The sequence below is a fragment of the Schistocerca gregaria genome, chromosome 2 (genome assembly GCF_023897955.1).
Source record: "Schistocerca gregaria isolate iqSchGreg1 chromosome 2, iqSchGreg1.2, whole genome shotgun sequence".
NCBI classification, from domain to species: Eukaryota; Metazoa; Arthropoda; class Insecta; order Orthoptera; family Acrididae; genus Schistocerca; species Schistocerca gregaria.
In genome coordinates this window covers 459,040,171-459,059,240 of record NC_064921.1, presented here as the reverse complement: position 1 = coordinate 459,059,240, position 19,070 = coordinate 459,040,171, and the positions used below count along the sequence as shown (strand labels likewise).

Below are 19,070 nucleotides of genomic sequence, written 5' to 3'. Positions count from 1 at the left end.
ATAAACAAATACATTAACACAAACCTAAAGCATGCAATACATTCAAGATGCAATAAAAGATAACAGATATTAACAGAATTGTGCCAAGAGTAATCCGCTATGGTGCATGGGTATGAGAGATTCCCAGAAACACTGCATTGTGCATCAAAGACAGGACTGCATGTCTGCATTTGTCTATAATCCATCTCATGGAAGTCATACATTGATTCTCCAAGTTTCTATTGCAAATAGCAACATCAGTTCAAAGACATTCATTAATCTTTCTGTGTCCATACAGTCTGTATTTGTCTCCAGCTGTTCTGAAGGTGGGACATTATGATGGTCTCTCTAATTTATCCACGTCTCTAATCAAGAAGTTACTTACTTCTTGAACAGATAAAGTAAAATTCAAAATCATGCCTAGACCTTAAGCATTGAGTAGAGATCAACAGACCATGGAAAAGATGTAATATAGAGGCAGACAACTTGATTCTTAATATAGAGGCAGACAATTTGATTCTCTTTCGATAGGCTGTTGTTTCCTTTCTAATTCTTCCCTGATATATATTGAGAAGCAGAATGCTGAGGCAGTAGTTTTTGTGAAGACTTAGGTGAACACTACACAGTGAGAGAAGACTATCAGTACTAAGAAAAAAAAGAAAGTATGTGACTTTTAAAATGTAAAAATATATCCATTGTCTGTGTCTGGGACATTTGTTCATATTCAAGTATGATTATTTGGAAGACCAGGAATATATTTTACATATCATGTAAAATCAGATACGTTGAAAGATATTTCTGTTTCACTTCCAAAATTACTTTAGCAGCAACAGCTTGTACACATAATTATGCTCAAGACTTTTCACTTCCAAGTAATATTAGCCAGAAGTTACAAGTACATTACTTAACCTTTTGTATCAATGTCAGTACCGATGTCATCCTTTTACAATGTCTAAATCAACCACTGTACCACCCAAATAGTTTATATTATTTATCATAAGAAATAGGATTTGGTTCAAAAATACCACCACCCACTGTTAGTTTGAAACAAGGAATATTCTTAGTAAAATACAAAGAAACATATGTAATGACTATCAAAATAGACATGCATTATAATAACTAATGCTAAATCTCTAATGTACACAAATATTATAATGCCAAACTCACGTCATTTTCTGAGAACATATCCCTGTAATTACTCATGAGGCATGAAAAACGAAATCCAAATGCTGATTTTGATTCACTGGGAAGACCATAATGTATCAGCCATAGAGAATCTGTTATCTTTAAGTCATATAATATTGCATCTGAGCAAACAAGAATGGGATATGAACCTGATATTTTCATGAGATTCCACTTCCTGTACACATCTGTGAAGAAACAGTCAGGTGATCACTACAATTAGAGAGTAATCAAATAACATTCAAAAGAATAAAATAAAACCATGCATACCCATCATGACATAGAAAAATTCATTTTTTCTAAATGCCTGAGACACTCATAAACTCACCTTCAATGTCAAAATGTAGCATATTTTCATGAGCAATCAGAACATGTTCATAGGCTGATTTCATTGCAAGGCCTAGTTCAGCAACATCCTCTACAGATTCAGAAACAACTACCATTTTATACAAACCAAAGTTACTGTTCAGAAGATCTGAAACCAATTAGAAAACAAATATTACAACAAGGAGATGGGAGATAAATAAATAAATAAAAAGTAGGTGACCTTTTATTCCTGAATCACTAATGTGAAACAAGTTGTAAAGTTTTTTGGATGGCAATGCTCCGCTACACTAGCTGTTGAAACACAGTATGGCTGTGTAACCATTTTAAATGTATGGTATAACCTATTAGACAGTCAAAACATGTGTTGTTCACACATTGTTGTATATTAAAAACAAAGATTCCAAGACTTACCAAGCGGGAAAGCGCCGGCAGACAGGCACATGAACAAAACACACAAACACACACACAGAATTACGAGCTTTCGCAACTGGCATGCGGATGGATATGTGTGTGTGTGTGTGTGTGTGTGTGTGTGTGTGTGTGTGTGTGTGTGCGAGTGTACACCTGTCCTTTTTTTCCCCTAAGGGAAGTCTTTCCGCTCCCGGGATTGGAATGACTCCTTACCCTCTCCCTTAAAACCCACATCCTTTCATTTTTCCCTCTCCTTCCCTCTTTCCTGACGAAGCAACTGCCAGTTGCGAAAGCTCGTAATTCTGTGTGTGTGTGTTTGTGTGTTTTGTTCATGTGCCTGTCTGCCGGCGCTTTCCCGCTTGGTAAGTCTTGGAATCTTTGTTTTTAATATATTTTTCCCATGTGGAAGTTTCTTTCTATTTTATTTACATCACACATTGTTGTAACGCAGTTCGGTGGCTGGAATTTACATAAAACAATACATGGTTCTTGGCCATGCACTTTTGAAGTCATATGCTTGACACAACACCATAAATGTTAACAAAGCTGTAACTTTTTTGCATCAATATACATCTTTCACTTGATGGAATTTACAGTGTAAGTCCATTGTCATGTTTTCACTAAAACATTTCATATCTGGGAGAAGGGTATATTTACTTAATTATTCCTAATACATTATATGAGTCACATTCCAAGTTTGTGGGACTCTGCAAGATGCCAACGATGAATATTTTATTTCAATGAATTATTAAGCATTATAGTGCAAATATTAGTCATAATTTTATTCATTGACTTTAACAGTTTCTGTGAAGATATTTTTCAATATTGTAGAAGGAATTGCCAGACAGAAAGAACCTTAATTCACTCTTAAACTCCATACAATTACTCACAATATAGTTAATATCTTTTGAGAAGTACTAAAGAAAACAGAAATATCTGTAACAAAAAGTGCATTAATAAATACATGTATTGTAAAGAAACAGCTGTCAAAGTAACAATTTTTGAATGAGGTCTAATTCATTGGTGGAGAAACCAGATAAATCTCAGTGTGTACCATCATGTCATTCTGCACCATGACAAGTTCAATGATGACATGTGTATGGGTTTGTTGAGGATTTTTAATTTTTCTATTTTTGCCCATGACATTTGAGAAAAAGTGTTTTCATAGTAATAACAAGGGCATAAAATTATGTTCTGATGTACAGACAGTCTTGTTGTTAGTAGTATTGAAAGAACACTGCTAAACATAAGAACATAGGACTTACGTGGAATTTAAGCAACAGTCACAACATAATATAAAAGTTAAGAAAAATGTATACAAAAATATACACAGATAACGAGAACAAGCAAAAAAAATCTTTCACCCATCAGTATGAAATCAAGAGTAGGAAGCAAACGGGTATACTACAAACAATTAAATAGAAGACAATGTAGACTACACTGCAAAATGAGTGCAGTGCCAACCCTCCACAGGTAAGCATGTCACAGCCTGGTATCTGTGCTCACCTTAAATACATTTTCACCTAATATGCATATATTTTTGAACACATTTTTCTTAATTTTTTTGGTGCTATAATGTTAGCTAGATATCATTTAATTAATTCCTTTATCCTCTGTCTATTTGCTGTATTTTATTTTGTAAATTACATGTTCTTATTGTAATTAAGTGTAGTTGTGCGCCATCTATTGGCAACTTGCAATTTCCTTCTGGGCCAGCACGAGCACACATAGTCGATTAGTCTGCTTACAATTCTAAATGGGCCATGTACTACTAGATCCACTTAGCACTGCTGTATATAATGTGGATTGGTTGATGAGTTACTGGTGTAACAATATTCCATGCAAAATATTGTATATCAATATGGTGAGTTTGTGCTCTGCAAAATTTCGATTTATTTATATGCATATCACTGCAGCCTGTTAGGTGGGTTTGTAATTTGCATAATTTGGCTTTGTTTATTGCATTTTTGGATTTTATTTTGTGCTGATGATGTGTGTGTTTATTTCTTAGGTTTTGAACAGTTAATATTTTATCTCAATGGTACACATCATTATTTTATTGAGGTCCATCCCTTGCATAAGTGTCCATTGTGATGCAGATGTTGCCTCTTAGCCTCGTTTTACGAGCATACACAACATATGTTTTTATAACTCATATGTAATTGAATTTTTGCTTTTATTATTACAGTTTGTGTAATCCCTTCTGGTACTTTATCTCACTGCAATTTTCTGCTATTATTCCAGATCTGAAGATGGAGGCATAATCAGCTGCAACTTGTCACTTAATGTCATTCATATGCAATCTTGACTACTAAAATATTTTATTAAAACATTTTTTACTTTATGTATTTTGGCTATTAATCAACTATGTTTGTTTCAAACACCTTTCCAACTCATTGAGCTGTAACCACAGAGTCAACATGAAAAGAGAGGATAAATGAATTCCGGTATGAATTGATAGCGAAAAAATAAACATTTCAGTGTTTGCATAAGGAGTATAACGGTTTGTGATCAGAAAATGTAAGTTTAAATATGAAGCTACTAATCAATCAAAGATTTACAATAACATGAGTATACTGAATAGGTTAGGATGCATAAGTACAAAAAACATACCACTCAGCTACTAGTATTCAATAGTATAAAGGGGGGAGGGGGGGGGGGGAGTATGAGGATGGACTGAATGGAAATGTGAGATAGACAAAGCATTGTCATTTGATAATGGTGGAAAGTCAATACTGGATAAGGAAATACAAAAAAGGGAAGCCAAAGATATCTACTGCAAGTACTGGGCCAGCTTCGAACCAAAGAGGATGCATACAGAAATAAAGAGGTATATAGTATAAAGATAAACAGAACTATGTAGGATGAAAAGATGCGTGAATGGCTAAACAAGAAAGGGAAAGAGGAGAAGACCGAAGAGTAAATGAGAGTGAGGTTGGTTAATGTAGGTTCAGTCTGGGGGGACGGTGGGATGAAAGGATGTGTTGGAGTGCAAGTTCCCATCTCCGCAGTTCCGAGAGACTGGTGTTGGGTGGGAGAAGCCAAATGGCACATACGGTGTATCAGGCTCCTAGGTCCCTATAATTATGCTGGAGGGCATGTTGTGCTACTGGGTATTGGACATATCCTAGGCGGACAGTTTGTCTGTGCCCATTCATGCGCTCAGCCAGTTTAGTTGTCGTCATACCAATGTAAAAGGCTGTGCAGTGCAGGCATGTCAGGTGATAAATGACATGTGTTGTTTCACATGTGGCCCTGCCTTGAATTGTGTATGTTTTACCAGTAGCAGGGCTGGAGTAGGTGGTTGTGAGGGGATGCATGGGGGCAGGTTTTGCAGTGGGGTACGCTGGGTAGAGAAGGTGGTCTGGTAATATTGTAGGGTTTGACAAGGATGTTACAAAGGTTGGAGGGGGGGGGGGGGGGAGGGGGGGATGAAAGGCAACTCTGGGTGGTGTGGGGAGAATATTGTCAAGGGACGATCTCATTTCAGGGCTTGACTTGAGACAGTCATATCCCTGGTGGAGCAATTTGTTGATGTATTCTAGGCCATCATAATATTGGGTGACAAGGGGGATGGTTCTGTGTGGACTAGGGGCAGCTCCTTAATGGCACGGGATTCAGCTGGGGTGATGTTGGGGGTTGTCGGGATATTCTTCAAGGAGGACTGGGAGGCAACACTGGATGTGAGGAATTCCTGAAATGTCAGCAAGGGATGGTTTTGGGGGAGGGGAGGAGGACACCTTTGAGAAGGCGGTCGTAACTGTTCTAGATAGGGTTCAACACTGGGTCTAGTATTTGGGGGCTGTGTTTGGGTGGTGAAGTGATATTTTCAGTAGAGGTTCCGGGTGAATGAGAGGAGATCTTTAATCAGGGCAATGTGGTTGAATTTAGGTGTGGGACTAAAGGTTAAGCCTTTTGATAGAACAGATGTCTCTGGAGGAGAGAGGGATATGGATGAGAGGTTTAGAACTGACTTGGGACTGGTGATATGTGGCATCTGATTGTGGTTACAGTTGTGATTTGGTCTGTGTGGGGTATGTGCTGGGATTGGGAGATTGAGTAGGGTGGCTAGGCTAGGTTTGGTGGCTATGAGAAGGGTTTGTTGAAGGTGCTGTTGTGGTTGGTGTCTGTGAGGGATAGGGAGAGGGACCCTACTTCTTAGGTGTTGCACTAGCACTGTGGATAGTTTTTTTCAGGTGGTGTGTGGCATGGAACTCAGATTTACAGCTGGCTTCTAGGATGGTGTTCCTGAGTGTGTTCTCCAAGCAGGGGTTTGAGGGGTGGAGGACTTTGAAGAGAGATAGGACCTGTTGGAAGTGGTGGTTACACAAAGTAGTGTAGAGATTCAGGAAAAGTTGAGTAAGGGCTAAGGACTGAAGATTCTGGAAGTCCAGGAGAGACTGGTGAAAGGAGGGATTGAACCCAGAGATGGGAACTTTTAAGGTAAGGTCTTTAGAGGTAATTCTAAAGGTTAAGCAGAACCGAAGGAATAGTATGTGGGATTGCAGTTTGGCTACAGTGAATGCATGTTTCCGAAATAAATGTAAATAATGTTGTATAGCATTAGGGTACATAGTGGGTAACTGGTGGGTAGGGAAATTAAATAAATAAAGTTAAAATGGTAATAATAAGAAGGAATAAAACAAGGAGGGAAGGACGAGAAAGAAAATGTGTTAGTAATGTTCAGTACGAATGGAAGACCACTAAATAAGAAAAACACTATACGGAAAAAAAGGGAAAAGTACGGATAAAGGTTGACCAGACCAAGCAAGTATATCCAGATCAGGGGAAACAAATGCACGTTACCCAAAAAAAGATCGCGAGTGGCGAGAAAAAGGTCGCGGGTGGCGCGGAGAAGATGGCGGGTGGCGCAGAGAAGATGGCGGGTGGCGCAGAGAAGATGGCGGGTGGCGCAAAAATGTACCAAAAAAATTTTTGCCTGTGGCAGAGAAAGATAGCCAATGGCACAAAAAGATCGCCAGCAACAAAAAATCGATGGAAATGAATGATACTGGTAGGTGTGGAAATTTGTTAGATAAAGATTGTTGGCAGTGATTGTTGGCTGGAAAACAGTGAATAACGAATGTTACAACTATGGAATGTTAAATAAATAAATCAATAAATAAATAAAGGGAAGTGGACTATAAACAGAAGTAGATGATTGGAGGGAGGGAAATGAAACTAGTGCAGTTGGTGACGAAGAAGAGAAAGTGTTTAGATGACAGATGTAAGTGATAGCTAACAAAAGGGGCAAAATATTGAAGGATGTGGGCCATATAGGTGATCTAAATGATTAATGGAAAATCTCATATAAAGATGTGAAACAAATACTAACAAAGAGATAGAGGGACAGGCCAGTACTTACCTCAGCTCAGTACAGCCGATACATACACAAAACGCAAAAGAAAATTTACGTATCCTAGCTTTCGGAACTTTGTTCCTTCTTCAGGGAGGAGAGACGGGGGGAAAAAAGGGGAAGAAGGGAAAGTGGATCCAGTTACTCACAACCCAGGTTTTGAAGCAACAGGGGAAAGGTAAACAGGGAGGGCAGCAAAGATGGAGGCATGGGTGTCAGAGGGAAGCCAAAGATATTCTACTGTAAGTACTGTGCCAGCTTCAAACAAGAGAATGCATACAGAAGTAAAGAGGTATACAGTATAAAGATAAACACAACTCTGTAGGATGAAAAGATGTGTGAATGGCTGAGAGGATTCTGTTTTGTGTATGTATTGGTTGTACTGAGCTGAGGAAAGTACTGGCCAGCCCCTCTTTCTCTTTGTTAGTATTTGTTTCACATCTTTATATGAGATTCTTGATTAATCATTTGGTAAAAAGAATTTCATTTTCAGGGCAACAGACAACTCAACAATCACTTCCCACATCACCAGTCAAAATAGGAGATTCAGCCAACTTTCTTTTTTTAATTTTCAAAATACTTTGTCAAGATCATGGGATGACAAACTATGTAGAGAAGTTTGCATTGAGCTAATTGGATGGAGATGTTGCTTAAAGTGGTATGCTCCGTTTGGAGCAATTACTTATCTGGGAGAAATCTGAGAGGACATTGAAATAAAAGTACTGGCTTCTCAGGGAAGAGAAGATAAATGAGATAGAATTTAGAGATCCCAAGAGGTATAACCAAAGTTATTGATACAATTTTTGAAGCAATGAAATATATTAGATAAGGTGAGGTAGGGCTGTTCAGGTAGAATTACAAGACTCTTAATTCACATGACTGAGAGGATACGTGCATCTATTATATTAAGGCAAATGGACATGAAGAAACAAGTTCTGATGTAAAAACTCATGAACAAAGAAGTTAAGATTATAACAGACTTACGGAGTGAGATAAGTGTTATATCTTAAGAATATTTGGTAAAGCAGAATTCCAGATGGGTTTGTCCAGTGTCGCCAATTACGGACCTTAGAACAGGAAGGATTATTGGAGGTAAATGGAAAGCTGTCACGGAGAGGTTCTTTAATCATTTCCATCAGGCAGTAGTGAGGAAGAATGGACAGTGGTTAAAACATTGGAGTCACATGCAAGAGGAGCAGGACTTAAGTCTGTGATTTTCTCAAAGTGAATCCCAGAGTGGTACTCTTGAAAAAGACTGACTGATTTCCTTCATCACATTTGTATGACTGAAGTCTGGGTCTCATCTCAAATGACCTCATCATTAAATGGATCTCAACTCCTGTTCTTCTTTCCTTTCATTTTTAGAGTGGACAGCAGCTATGAAGGTGGGTCAAGGTCAGATGCACAGAAGCACACAGAAGTGTACCAGGCAACTCATGACCAGTTGTGCATCAGATGGCCATTGCCAAATGCCAGAAGCAGACAGCTGAAGCCTATAGTACTAGTTTGATGACCATTCAGAGGATATACAATGAAGCTACAACGTCCACGCAAGCCTGCAGCTCACCTGTTTCCAAGTCACCAGGTAAGCAACACAACTGGGGAAAAAAAAAAAAAAAAAAAAAAAAAAAAAAAAAAAAAAAAAGTGACCAGGACGATTTTGCAAAAAAAAAAAAACATTTTGGGTTCACAGTATCCAGCAAGTATACTAAAGGTGAATATCCGATAGCAGAAAAATTAGTTTTGCACATGAAAGAAGCCGAAAATTTTAACAGGAGAAAATGAACTGTATTGATGATGCCAAAATACATGTGGTTCAGATCTCAGAAAATGAACAACGCCATCTCAAAGCCAACATGGCATCTTGCAAGTTGTAATCTTACCCTCCCACACATCACCAGTCTATTTTTAGTCACTTCATAAATATTAATTCTTTTCTAAAGCTTCGAGGCGTGTAACTTTTTTATTTATCTTCACTTTCTCATTGTTGGCTGTAGTTCATCACATCTAGGGGTAGATTCGTGAGACTGAAATTTTTTAACTTTATGGGTTCCAGATGATATGATAAATATTAAGTAATGCAGTTGCATTCTCTCTGTTTCTATGACTCTCTTTATTTTGTCCCATTATTTTATAAATGAGTCCTCAAATAAATTTAATAAAAATCATCAGAGTGTGCAGTTTAATAATAGGAATTGTAAGCTTGCCAGATATTTCATAATTTCAAATGTTTTTAAAAGAAGAGTAATTTTAACTGTACATACAAAGCTAATACATATCAACTGTAACAAATTAACTTCTTTTATACATTTTAGCCCAAAATATAATACATTGTACACAAAAATCAAATGAAATTCATTTAGTTAAACAGCTGAGATAATGTTCTCATATACAAGTTAAAAAATATTCCTGGTATCGGCTATTTCTATTAAAGAAAGGTAATGTTGGAGGAGGGTGTCCCATTACATAGTCTGTACTGAGAAGAGATGGCGTGCATATAACGTAGGTGGCATTTGTCCACCTCATTGGTAAATGTTTAAACACACGTTCCAAATATCTGCCATGTTACATGTTGCTCTGTACTTCCGGACAGACTTCCCAATGTGGTTTTTCCATACTGTGATGCCAGAAACTTGGCATACTCAATGCTCAACATTCGAACGCACTGCCTGTATACCAACGGCTTTAGTGTTTGTCATATACCAGAGCACAACTGCTGGTTCTTATCAATGTCTACAAGCTTGCATACAGAGTTTATGTGGTAGGCAATGATGTAAAGCAGCATGGAAACCGTGCTGTTGGGTTAGCCCCATACCTCTGCAATTACAGCCCGGTCAAGCTGGTATGGGCTCGGGGGAAAAAAAATACATTTAAAATTGTAAATGTTGAGAGGCTTACACACAAGGCAATAGAAAGCATCTCAAGATCTGCATGTGCAACTTGTGTAAGACATGCAGAAGAACTGCACGATGAAGACTACGACAGAGAAGTTGGCAGCGACACAACCATGGAACCCATGTTATAGAGCTTGCTGAAAGCACATCATCTGTGCCAGACAGTGAAAGCGATGGCATGCATTTCTTACTGTGAAGTACGTAAGCATTCATTACTGCTACTTATGAATTTGTATATGTATGATTGTGTCAGCAGTTGCATTAAAAATTACTGACACCACAAGTATTCATCTCTGCCTCATAATAATGCAGTTTTCTTCATAATACATATTTCATTCGATTAAATACATTTATCGTAATACAGTAGTAAGCTGTAGAAGGTAAGATAATTAACTTTCAGTAGCCTTTTGAACAACCTGTTTCTCATATCATTAAGGTCACACATTTTTAAAGCTGGAAAATGCTTTAAATATACTTGATCACTGCGGATATGTAATGTACACAACACAAAAATTCATTTACTTAAAAAAACATATCGTTATTGTTTTAAAGACAAACCAATGAACATTGACAGTATTTAAAGGAAGAAGACACATAATTATTACTGACAAAATTGTGTGTGCGCGTGTGTGTGTCGCTCTTCACGTTACTAAGAATGCAGTTCACTGTGGAGCAATACGTATTGTGTATGCTAGTGCGCTGTTAGCATTTACAGTGCATGAACTGAGTGAAGAATATTGGCAGCATTACATCAAATCTTCCCTCTCTCCCTTTGCACAATGCACGCCACACACGCCTTGATAGCTGCTCTCCACTCCAGATGATAGTGAATTTGTGCACACTTTCCTAACTGTATCACAGTAGTTAATCCTTTTCATGGGAATGTTTAATGAAAGAGGGAGTTGTGGACTTAAAAGACAGCAAGTTATTCTTTTATATGTGTAAAGACAAATAAGAGTCAGATTTAAAGCCGTATGGTGGAAATAGAGGAATGAATTGCTTCACCTCAAACAATAGCTGGAATGAATTTAGCTCAAAATGATAGAGAAGTGACAATGTAAGGTGATTGTAATTTATGATCTGAAGAGCTTGTAGAGCAGAAATGTGTGCAGGCTAGTTTTAAAAAAACGACCTAGGGGAGTTATTAAAATGTTCCAATATAGATTCTCACTTGGATCACACTTCCAGAATCAAAATTAATGCTTTTAATATTAAGTTTTTTCAAAAAATCTTAATCTATAGCAATTGCACTGAAAGACACTGTGACAAGAGAAATTTAAAATAAACTTGGCAGGGGCATAACCAAAAGACTGTGCAGCCCGTACACTAAATGATAAAGAAAGCAGTGTGGACATGATGCAAGAACACTAAACCAGATCATCAGAATTAAGAGAGACAGACCAGTTACCAAAGATCACACTTAAATCAGTTTTAAGTGATCCACTATATGAGTGCAACAGACTTGATCCTACGGTTTCGGCGAAATACTGTAGACCCAAAGCCATGACTAAATACTGCTTTTCTGTTCAAGCATGAATCATACCAATTTTGTATTTTGCTGTTTTGACTGAATTTATGAAAAATAGCAGGTTGCTACTACTCATTAGAAAAATAAACAATATATGTAGATGATGTTTTGACAGCAAGATTGTTAGTGACTACAACACTGACTAAATAAAAGTTGAAGATTCAAATTTCCATGTAGCTCCAGTAAATTTTATCTCGCTTTTTTGCTTACTATAAGGGAAAATCATTTTCTTGAGTGTTAATCACTACAGTTACTAATGAACATGTAGTCCATGTAGCATCACAGATTCAGAAATTGAAAGAGATCTGACAAGTTTAGCTTAAAGTTATTTGTTTGCAATTCAGAAAACATTGCATTCAACCTCAACATAGAACACTCAATGTTGCTCTCTGCCATGGGATGAGTTAATTGCTGTTCATGACCAGCCAGAAGTCACTCTGATTTTTGTCAAGAAATTGGAAATTGCTCAAAATGTATATTTGGGGTAGGCTACTGAGACACACATACTAGAGATACCAAATCTACTTCAAGTACTATCCTCTCTCTTGGACACTCCCTCTTCTGCAAGAAATACAAGACCTATCACATTTTGTTGACTTAACTATGACATATTACTAATAGATTTGAAGATCCTGCACAGCTAAAATAGAGACAAAAGAGAGCTACACCATCCTCTCAAACAACAAATCTGAGGTGCTATCTCACAATGAAACTAAAACACCATGACTGTGATACGGTACACTTTTTGGAATGTATGTCGGAGGGAAGCAAGTCCAAAAGAGTAAGGGTTTGTTAATTATCATAATTTTGAATGGACAGTGAGTAATGGCACCCCTTAATGAAATATCCAGGGGTCAGGAAGGATCACATTGTGTACTTAACACTGTACATCTGGGGTCCTTATTCAGTATATGATATGGCTGCTCTGCCAACCACTGGGGGAATGGGATGCAACCAGCAGTAGAATCCGCAGAGATAGGAGCTGAAGTTCCATGTGAGAATGTTTGGGCAAACCTCAATATCAAGTATGGGCATAAGCTTGTAGTTGGATATTTCTACTGACCACAGGCGTATCTCCAGATGTAACTGAAAATTTTAAGAGATATCTTCAGTGCTCTAGTACTTCGGTTCTCCAATCATACAGACAGCATTAGAGGACACTTTAATCATCCAATTCTTGATCTGGATAATTCCAGTTTTTCAAATAGTGGGGAAATGGGATTCAGATTTAGAAGAAGAGTTGGACCAAGCAGTGGATAAATTCATTATGGAAGGAACCCAACATATATACAGTCTCTATAAGGAAATTTCTAAGGAAACCGCAACTACTGCACAATGTGCATAAAACAAAGCATAGAGATATGCTAAATGACACTTGTTTTGCTGTCTACAGGACAATTTGTGAAGCCTTCAATGACTGCTGTAGAAGAATGTTATCCAGTGACCTTGAAACCCACAGAAATTCTGGTAAAATGTAAAAGTTGAAAGTTAGCTCCTTGATACTCACAGATGAACAGATAACACAGGAATTAAAACAGAGAGTAATAAATCAAAAGCAAAAACGTTTAACTCAACTTTCAAATGTCCCTTTACAAAGGAAAATTCAGGAGGATTGCCTCAGCACAATCCTTGCACCACTGCAAAGATGAGTGATATGGATATTACAGTGTCAGTGCATATGAAACAGCTGAAATTGTTAAAATTGAACAAACCTCCAGAGCCCAGTGGATTCCATATTAGATTGTTCACAGAATTTGTGTCCAAGTTAGCCCCTTAACTATAAGAAACCACTGATCCCTCAAATGAAAAACTTTATCCAAACATTCAGAGAACACACAAGCATATCAATCTACAAGAAGGGTAGCATAAGTTATCTATTACAATATCTTTGACATCAATCTCTTGTACAATCATAGAACTTATTCTGAGCTCAAACATAATGGGGCATCTCAAAGAGAATGAACTCCTCCATACCAAACAGTATCAATTCGAGAAACATTGGTCATGCAAAAAAGCAATTCATGTTTTCTAACATGACATTCTGAAAGCCATGCAACAAAGCTGTCAGGTAAATTCAATATTTCTTGACTTCAAAAAGTGTTTGACTCAGTACCACACCTACATTTATTATCAAAAGGAAGATAGTATGTGATATCAAGCAAAGTTTGTAAGTGGAGTGAGAACTTTTTGGTATGGAGGAGGGAGTATGTTATCTTGGCTGAAGAGTCATCGACACATGCAGGCTGTAGGTAAGTATCACGGGACCCTTGTTGATCATGTCATATATTAATGAACTTGCAAACACCGTTAACAGTAACCTTAGACTTTTTGCAAATGATGCTGTTACCTATAGTGAAGTACGGTTTGGGAAAAGGTTGCCAAAATATTCAATAAAATTTTGGTATGATTTCAAATTGATACAAAGGTTAGTAACTTGCCTTAAATGCTCAGAAATATACAACCATGAATTTCATTAAATGAAAAAATTTAGTATATTAAGTCTACAATATTAATCAGTTACAACATATACAGATATTTAGGTGTATTTATTTACAGGGATGTGAAGTGGAATGATCACAAAGGCTCTGTTATAGCGTGTCAGGTGGTAGACTTTAGTTCACTGGTAGGATACAGGGAAAATGAAATCATTGTACAAAACAGACAGCTTACAAAGAACATTTGTAACCAGTTCTCAAAAATTGCCAAAGTATGTGGGGCACAAACCAAACAGGGCTGCCAGGGAATACTGAATACATAAAAAAGAAGGTCACAGGTTTGTTTAGCCCATGGGAGAGAAATACAGAGATATCTAAATACTTGAAACTAGCAGACACTTTAAGATACACCAATTGTCTTACAAAAGTGTACATACCATGTTTCAACGACCAGTACCTTAGAATACACTAAAATCCCTATGTATCTCTTATACATAAACTGCAAAGACAAGCTCAGACTAGTTCAAGTAAACAAAGAGACATTTAAGCAATCATTCCCCCCTGGTTCTATACACTAAGCAACCCTACTAAGAACTTCGAAGGGAAGTTTCTTTTGCCGTGCATTTCACAGCAGTTTTGCAGAGTACAGATTTTGATGGATATGCTGGAATGAATGATACCTGTCACCTGGGTTCTGAGGCCAAACTTGGATCAATTTGATGCCTGACAGATAGCAGGTTGTGACAAATGACCTTGCTCAGGTGATTTCAACAAAGATCACAATCAACTTCATCATGTCCAGAAGGGGTTGTTATTAAGTTTTGTATCGAGTGGAAGGACTGAACCAGACACTTAAAATATTCTGCAATTTTCTAAAGGTTAGAAATTAAATTGAGAAATACAGGATCTTCTAAATGGTTCAGGGGGTTCTACACATCAAAGGTTGCTATCCAGTTAGTGCACACGTGTGTGCTTGCAGATTATGTGACTTTCCATCCAGTTTAGATAATCATCGCTGTAGGAGACCCTGAAATATTAAGACCTAAAGAAATTTCCTCTGCAGGTACAAAAATTAAAATGCTAAAGATCAACTGCTGAAGCTGAAGTCGGAGTTTGAGATGCTTCCAAAAAGCAGTGGGGTTAACATAATGTGAATGTGTTCAGATATGCTGCCACTCAATAAAGTGTGTGCTGTGCATATGATAACAAGCTCAGCTGAATTTTGATCCAAATCTATCAGTATCTGCTCAAATTCCAAGCAACTTCATTGAAATGTACAACTGAATTTGTTGTTTTACTTCTTTTTTTCATCTTTTTGCTTCACTTTCAATCAACTGTGTGTACAATTATTTGTCAGGATTGATGTCATAGTGTTATTCTCACTGATTTTCTGTTCTATATCAGAGTAAATATCAAATTTGTGAAGACAGTGGCATTCTTTGTGGTTGAACTGCTGGCCAGGATTTAACTGTAAGAGAAAAATAATTCATTCCTTGCGAAGAAAAGGATTATAGATTGGGAAATGTTGGAATGGAAGGACAAGTGACTCATACCTCAGAATGAGAGGGACCCACACGTTTTGGTCATCAGCTGTACTTGTATTCCACTTGCATTATGGCAAATACTATGTATTCACAAAATTCTCAGCTGTCATATACATGATTTGTGACTCTTACTGCGATTTTCTAATCATGACTTGGGAAAATGAGTTGAAAAGTACTGCTATTTTCAAACACACTTATTCAAAAACTTTGACTTGATATTGTTTAATTTAATTCTGAGGAAGTGTTACTTCCATGAGAATTTTGCCAGCAAAGAGAAAACTGTTAATTGTAGGTAAGAAATACTGTCAATAAAGTGATAATGTACAGTATTTACTCGAATATAAGCAGCACTTTCTTTCCAGTTTTTGTAATCCAAGAAACTGCCTGCGGCTTAGAATTGAGTGCAAAGTAAGCGGAAGTTCTGAAAAATGTTTGTAGGTGAGGCCTCAATTAACTTCTGCCAGCAAATATACACTCCTGGAAATTGAAATAAGAACACCGTGAATTCATTGTCCCAGGAAGGGGAAACTTTATTGACACATTCCTGGGGTCAGATACATCACATGATCACAGTGACAGAACCACAGGCACATAGACACAGGCAACAGAGCATGCACAATGTCGGCACTAGTACAGTGTATATCCACCTTTCGCAGCAATGCAGGCTGCTATTCTCCCATGGAGACGATCGTAGAGATGCTGGATGTAGTCCTGTGGAACGGCTTGCCATACCATTTCCACCTGGCGACTCAGTTGGACAAGCGTTCGTGCTGGACATGCAGACCGCGTGAGACGACACTTCATCCAGTCCCAAACATGCTCAATGGGGGACAGATCCGGAGATCTTGCTGACCAGGGTAGTTGACTTACACCTTCTAGAGCACGTTGGGTGGCACGCGATACATGCGGACGTGCATTGTCCTGTTGGAACAGCAAGTTCCCTTGCCGGTCTAGGAATGGTAGAACAATGGTTGCGATGACGGTTTGGATGAACCGTGCACTATTCAGTGTCCCCTCGACAATCACCAGAGGTGTACGGCCAGTGTAGGAGATCGCTCCCCACACCATGATGCCGGGTGTTGGCCCTGTGTGCCTCAGTCGTATGCAGTCCTGATTGTGGCGCTCAACTGCACGGTGCCAAACACGCATACGACCATAATTGGCACCAAGGCAGAAGCGACTCTCATCTGAAGAAGACACGTCTCCATCAGTCCCTCCATTCACGCCTGTCGCGACACCACTGGAGGCGGTCTGCACGATGTTGGAGCGTGAGCAGAAGACGGCCTAACGGTGTGCGGGACCGTAGCCCAGCTTCATGGAGACGGTTGCGAATGGTCCTCGCCGATACTCCAGGAGCAACAGTGTCCCTAATTTGCTGGGAAGTGGCGGTGCGGTCCCCTATGGCACTGCGTAGGATCCTACGGTCTTGGCGTGCATCCGTGCGTCGCTGCGGTCCGGTCCCAGGTCGACGGGCACGTGCACCTTCCGCCGACCACTGGCGACAACATTGATGTACTGTGGAAACCTCACGCCCCATGTGTTGAGCAATTCGGCCGTACGTCCACCCGGCCTCCCGCATGCCCACTATACGCCTCGCTCAAAGTCCGTCAACTGCACATACGGTTCACGTCCACGCTGTCGCGGCATGCTACCAGTGTTAAAGACTGCGATGGAGCTCCGTATGGCACGGCAAACTGGCTGACACTGACGGCGGCGGTGCACAAATGCTGCGCAGCTAGCGCCATTTGACGGCCAACACCGCGCTTCCTGGTGTGTCCGCTGTGCCGTGCGTGTGATCATTGCTTGTACAGCCCTCTCGCAGTGTCCGGAGCAAGTATGTTGGGTCTGACACACCGGTGTCAATGTGTTCTTTTTTCCATTTCCAGGAGTGTATGTAACACTACACAGATATGCTTTGCAGGCACCAAAACCTCTGCATCAGTAAATCAATTAAAAGAAAAGGTAGAAGAATGTAAACATCAGCCATGTATTCTTTTGTGTTTGCTGCTATCTCATTTAAATCCTGTCTGCCTAATAAACTACGAAAGTAGAGTGAGGCAACAGCAAATGCAGAAGAATATAGATATCATGTCATGTTTATGTATTATGGTGAATAGTGATACAGTCAGAAATGAAGCACAACAGCTGACTAGATTTTTAAATCTAAGATGACCCTAATTTCTGTGCAGAATGTAATGTACTAAAGAGATCCGCAAAGATTTTCAAACAGAGAAAAATTTTTGCTAACCTCTCGTTGGAAATTCTTCTATCACACGCAGTCTATTCTTTGGTTCTTATTTATCATTATCAAAGAAAGCAGCAGTGTAAGTAACAACAAATAGCAGTTTCGCATATGAGACAATTCCTCTCTTTTTTTATATTGAAATGGCGGGAGGGCGCACAAAAGCAAAAGCATGCCGCGAGTGGAGACAGGTCGTAAACACTCATCATCAGAACGTGACAAACAATGCATGACACAGTACAATAATGCATTTTCAGCTTAGGGGTGACGTAAACACCTACAACAATGGCACTTATTAGATCAAAGCAAAATAAGCAATTGATTCAAACCAGCCAAAGCACATGAAAAAGGACGGGTACCCGTATAAATACGGACGGAGTGCCTGACACATAGCAATGGCTACTCGGTAAAGTTTAACTGTTAAGCTTAAGACTCAAATCAAACTACTGTGGCTGTATCCTCATCCATTCGACCTAAATTGTGTCTCATGTTACAATGGAGACCAACTTTGTTTCAATTTGGAGGTGCGGTCGAAATCTTTTCTCTCCCCTTGAAATTAGAGTCTCAAATTTCAGGTGCGGCTTTGATTCGCCAAATTTTTTTTTCCTTGATTTCAAGTCTCATTTTTCAGGTGCAGCTTAGATTCAAATGCAGCTTAGATTCGAGTAAATACGGTATTGGAAAGTGTATTTCAGTTATCTAATGAGCTTTGCACTGAAGGAATTCTATTTTTGATCAAAAGATGACAATCCTTTTAAAAATTAGTTTATCCAAACAAAGTGGGTTTGGCATAAACCATTAGTACTGTGTGGCTTTCAGATTGATTTATTTTATTTTAATCCTTATATAGATAAAGTGAAAAAAAAACTGGGTTTCACAATTTGGTGAAAAAATTACAAGATAGTGGTAAAAGTCATGATGATCTATTTACAGCAGGAGCATGCTCTAAGCATATAGGTAATATTGAAGACTGACTCATTACATTGGTATTGTATGTGTTACTGCTCATACAAAAAAGGACAACAGAAAAATTGTCTGTTGACACTGAAACTAACAGAAATCCTGTTACACAGCTTGTCATCAAGTAGCATGACAAAAATGAAGCAACGATGCACACCGCCAGTAACACAACAAAAATGCTGTAGGTGGAAAACACTAACTGGAAAACTGGA

At 38.6% G+C, this 19,070-nt stretch overlaps 1 protein-coding gene across 2 annotated transcripts in view; it reads right to left on the bottom strand.

The window, feature by feature from the left end:
- Nucleotides 1–19,070, bottom strand: part of LOC126325742 (putative ATP-dependent RNA helicase TDRD12) — a 445,014-nt gene that overhangs the window by 173,496 nt on the left and 252,448 nt on the right. For both annotated transcript variants that reach the window (XM_049995275.1, XM_049995276.1), the window contains exons 12-13: nucleotides 1,490–1,636; nucleotides 1,147–1,349 (exon numbers count right to left, since the gene is read on the bottom strand). In XM_049995275.1, coding sequence (XP_049851232.1) covers nucleotides 1,147–1,349; nucleotides 1,490–1,636 — 350 coding nt within the window. The remainder of the gene's footprint in view (nucleotides 1–1,146; nucleotides 1,350–1,489; nucleotides 1,637–19,070) is intronic.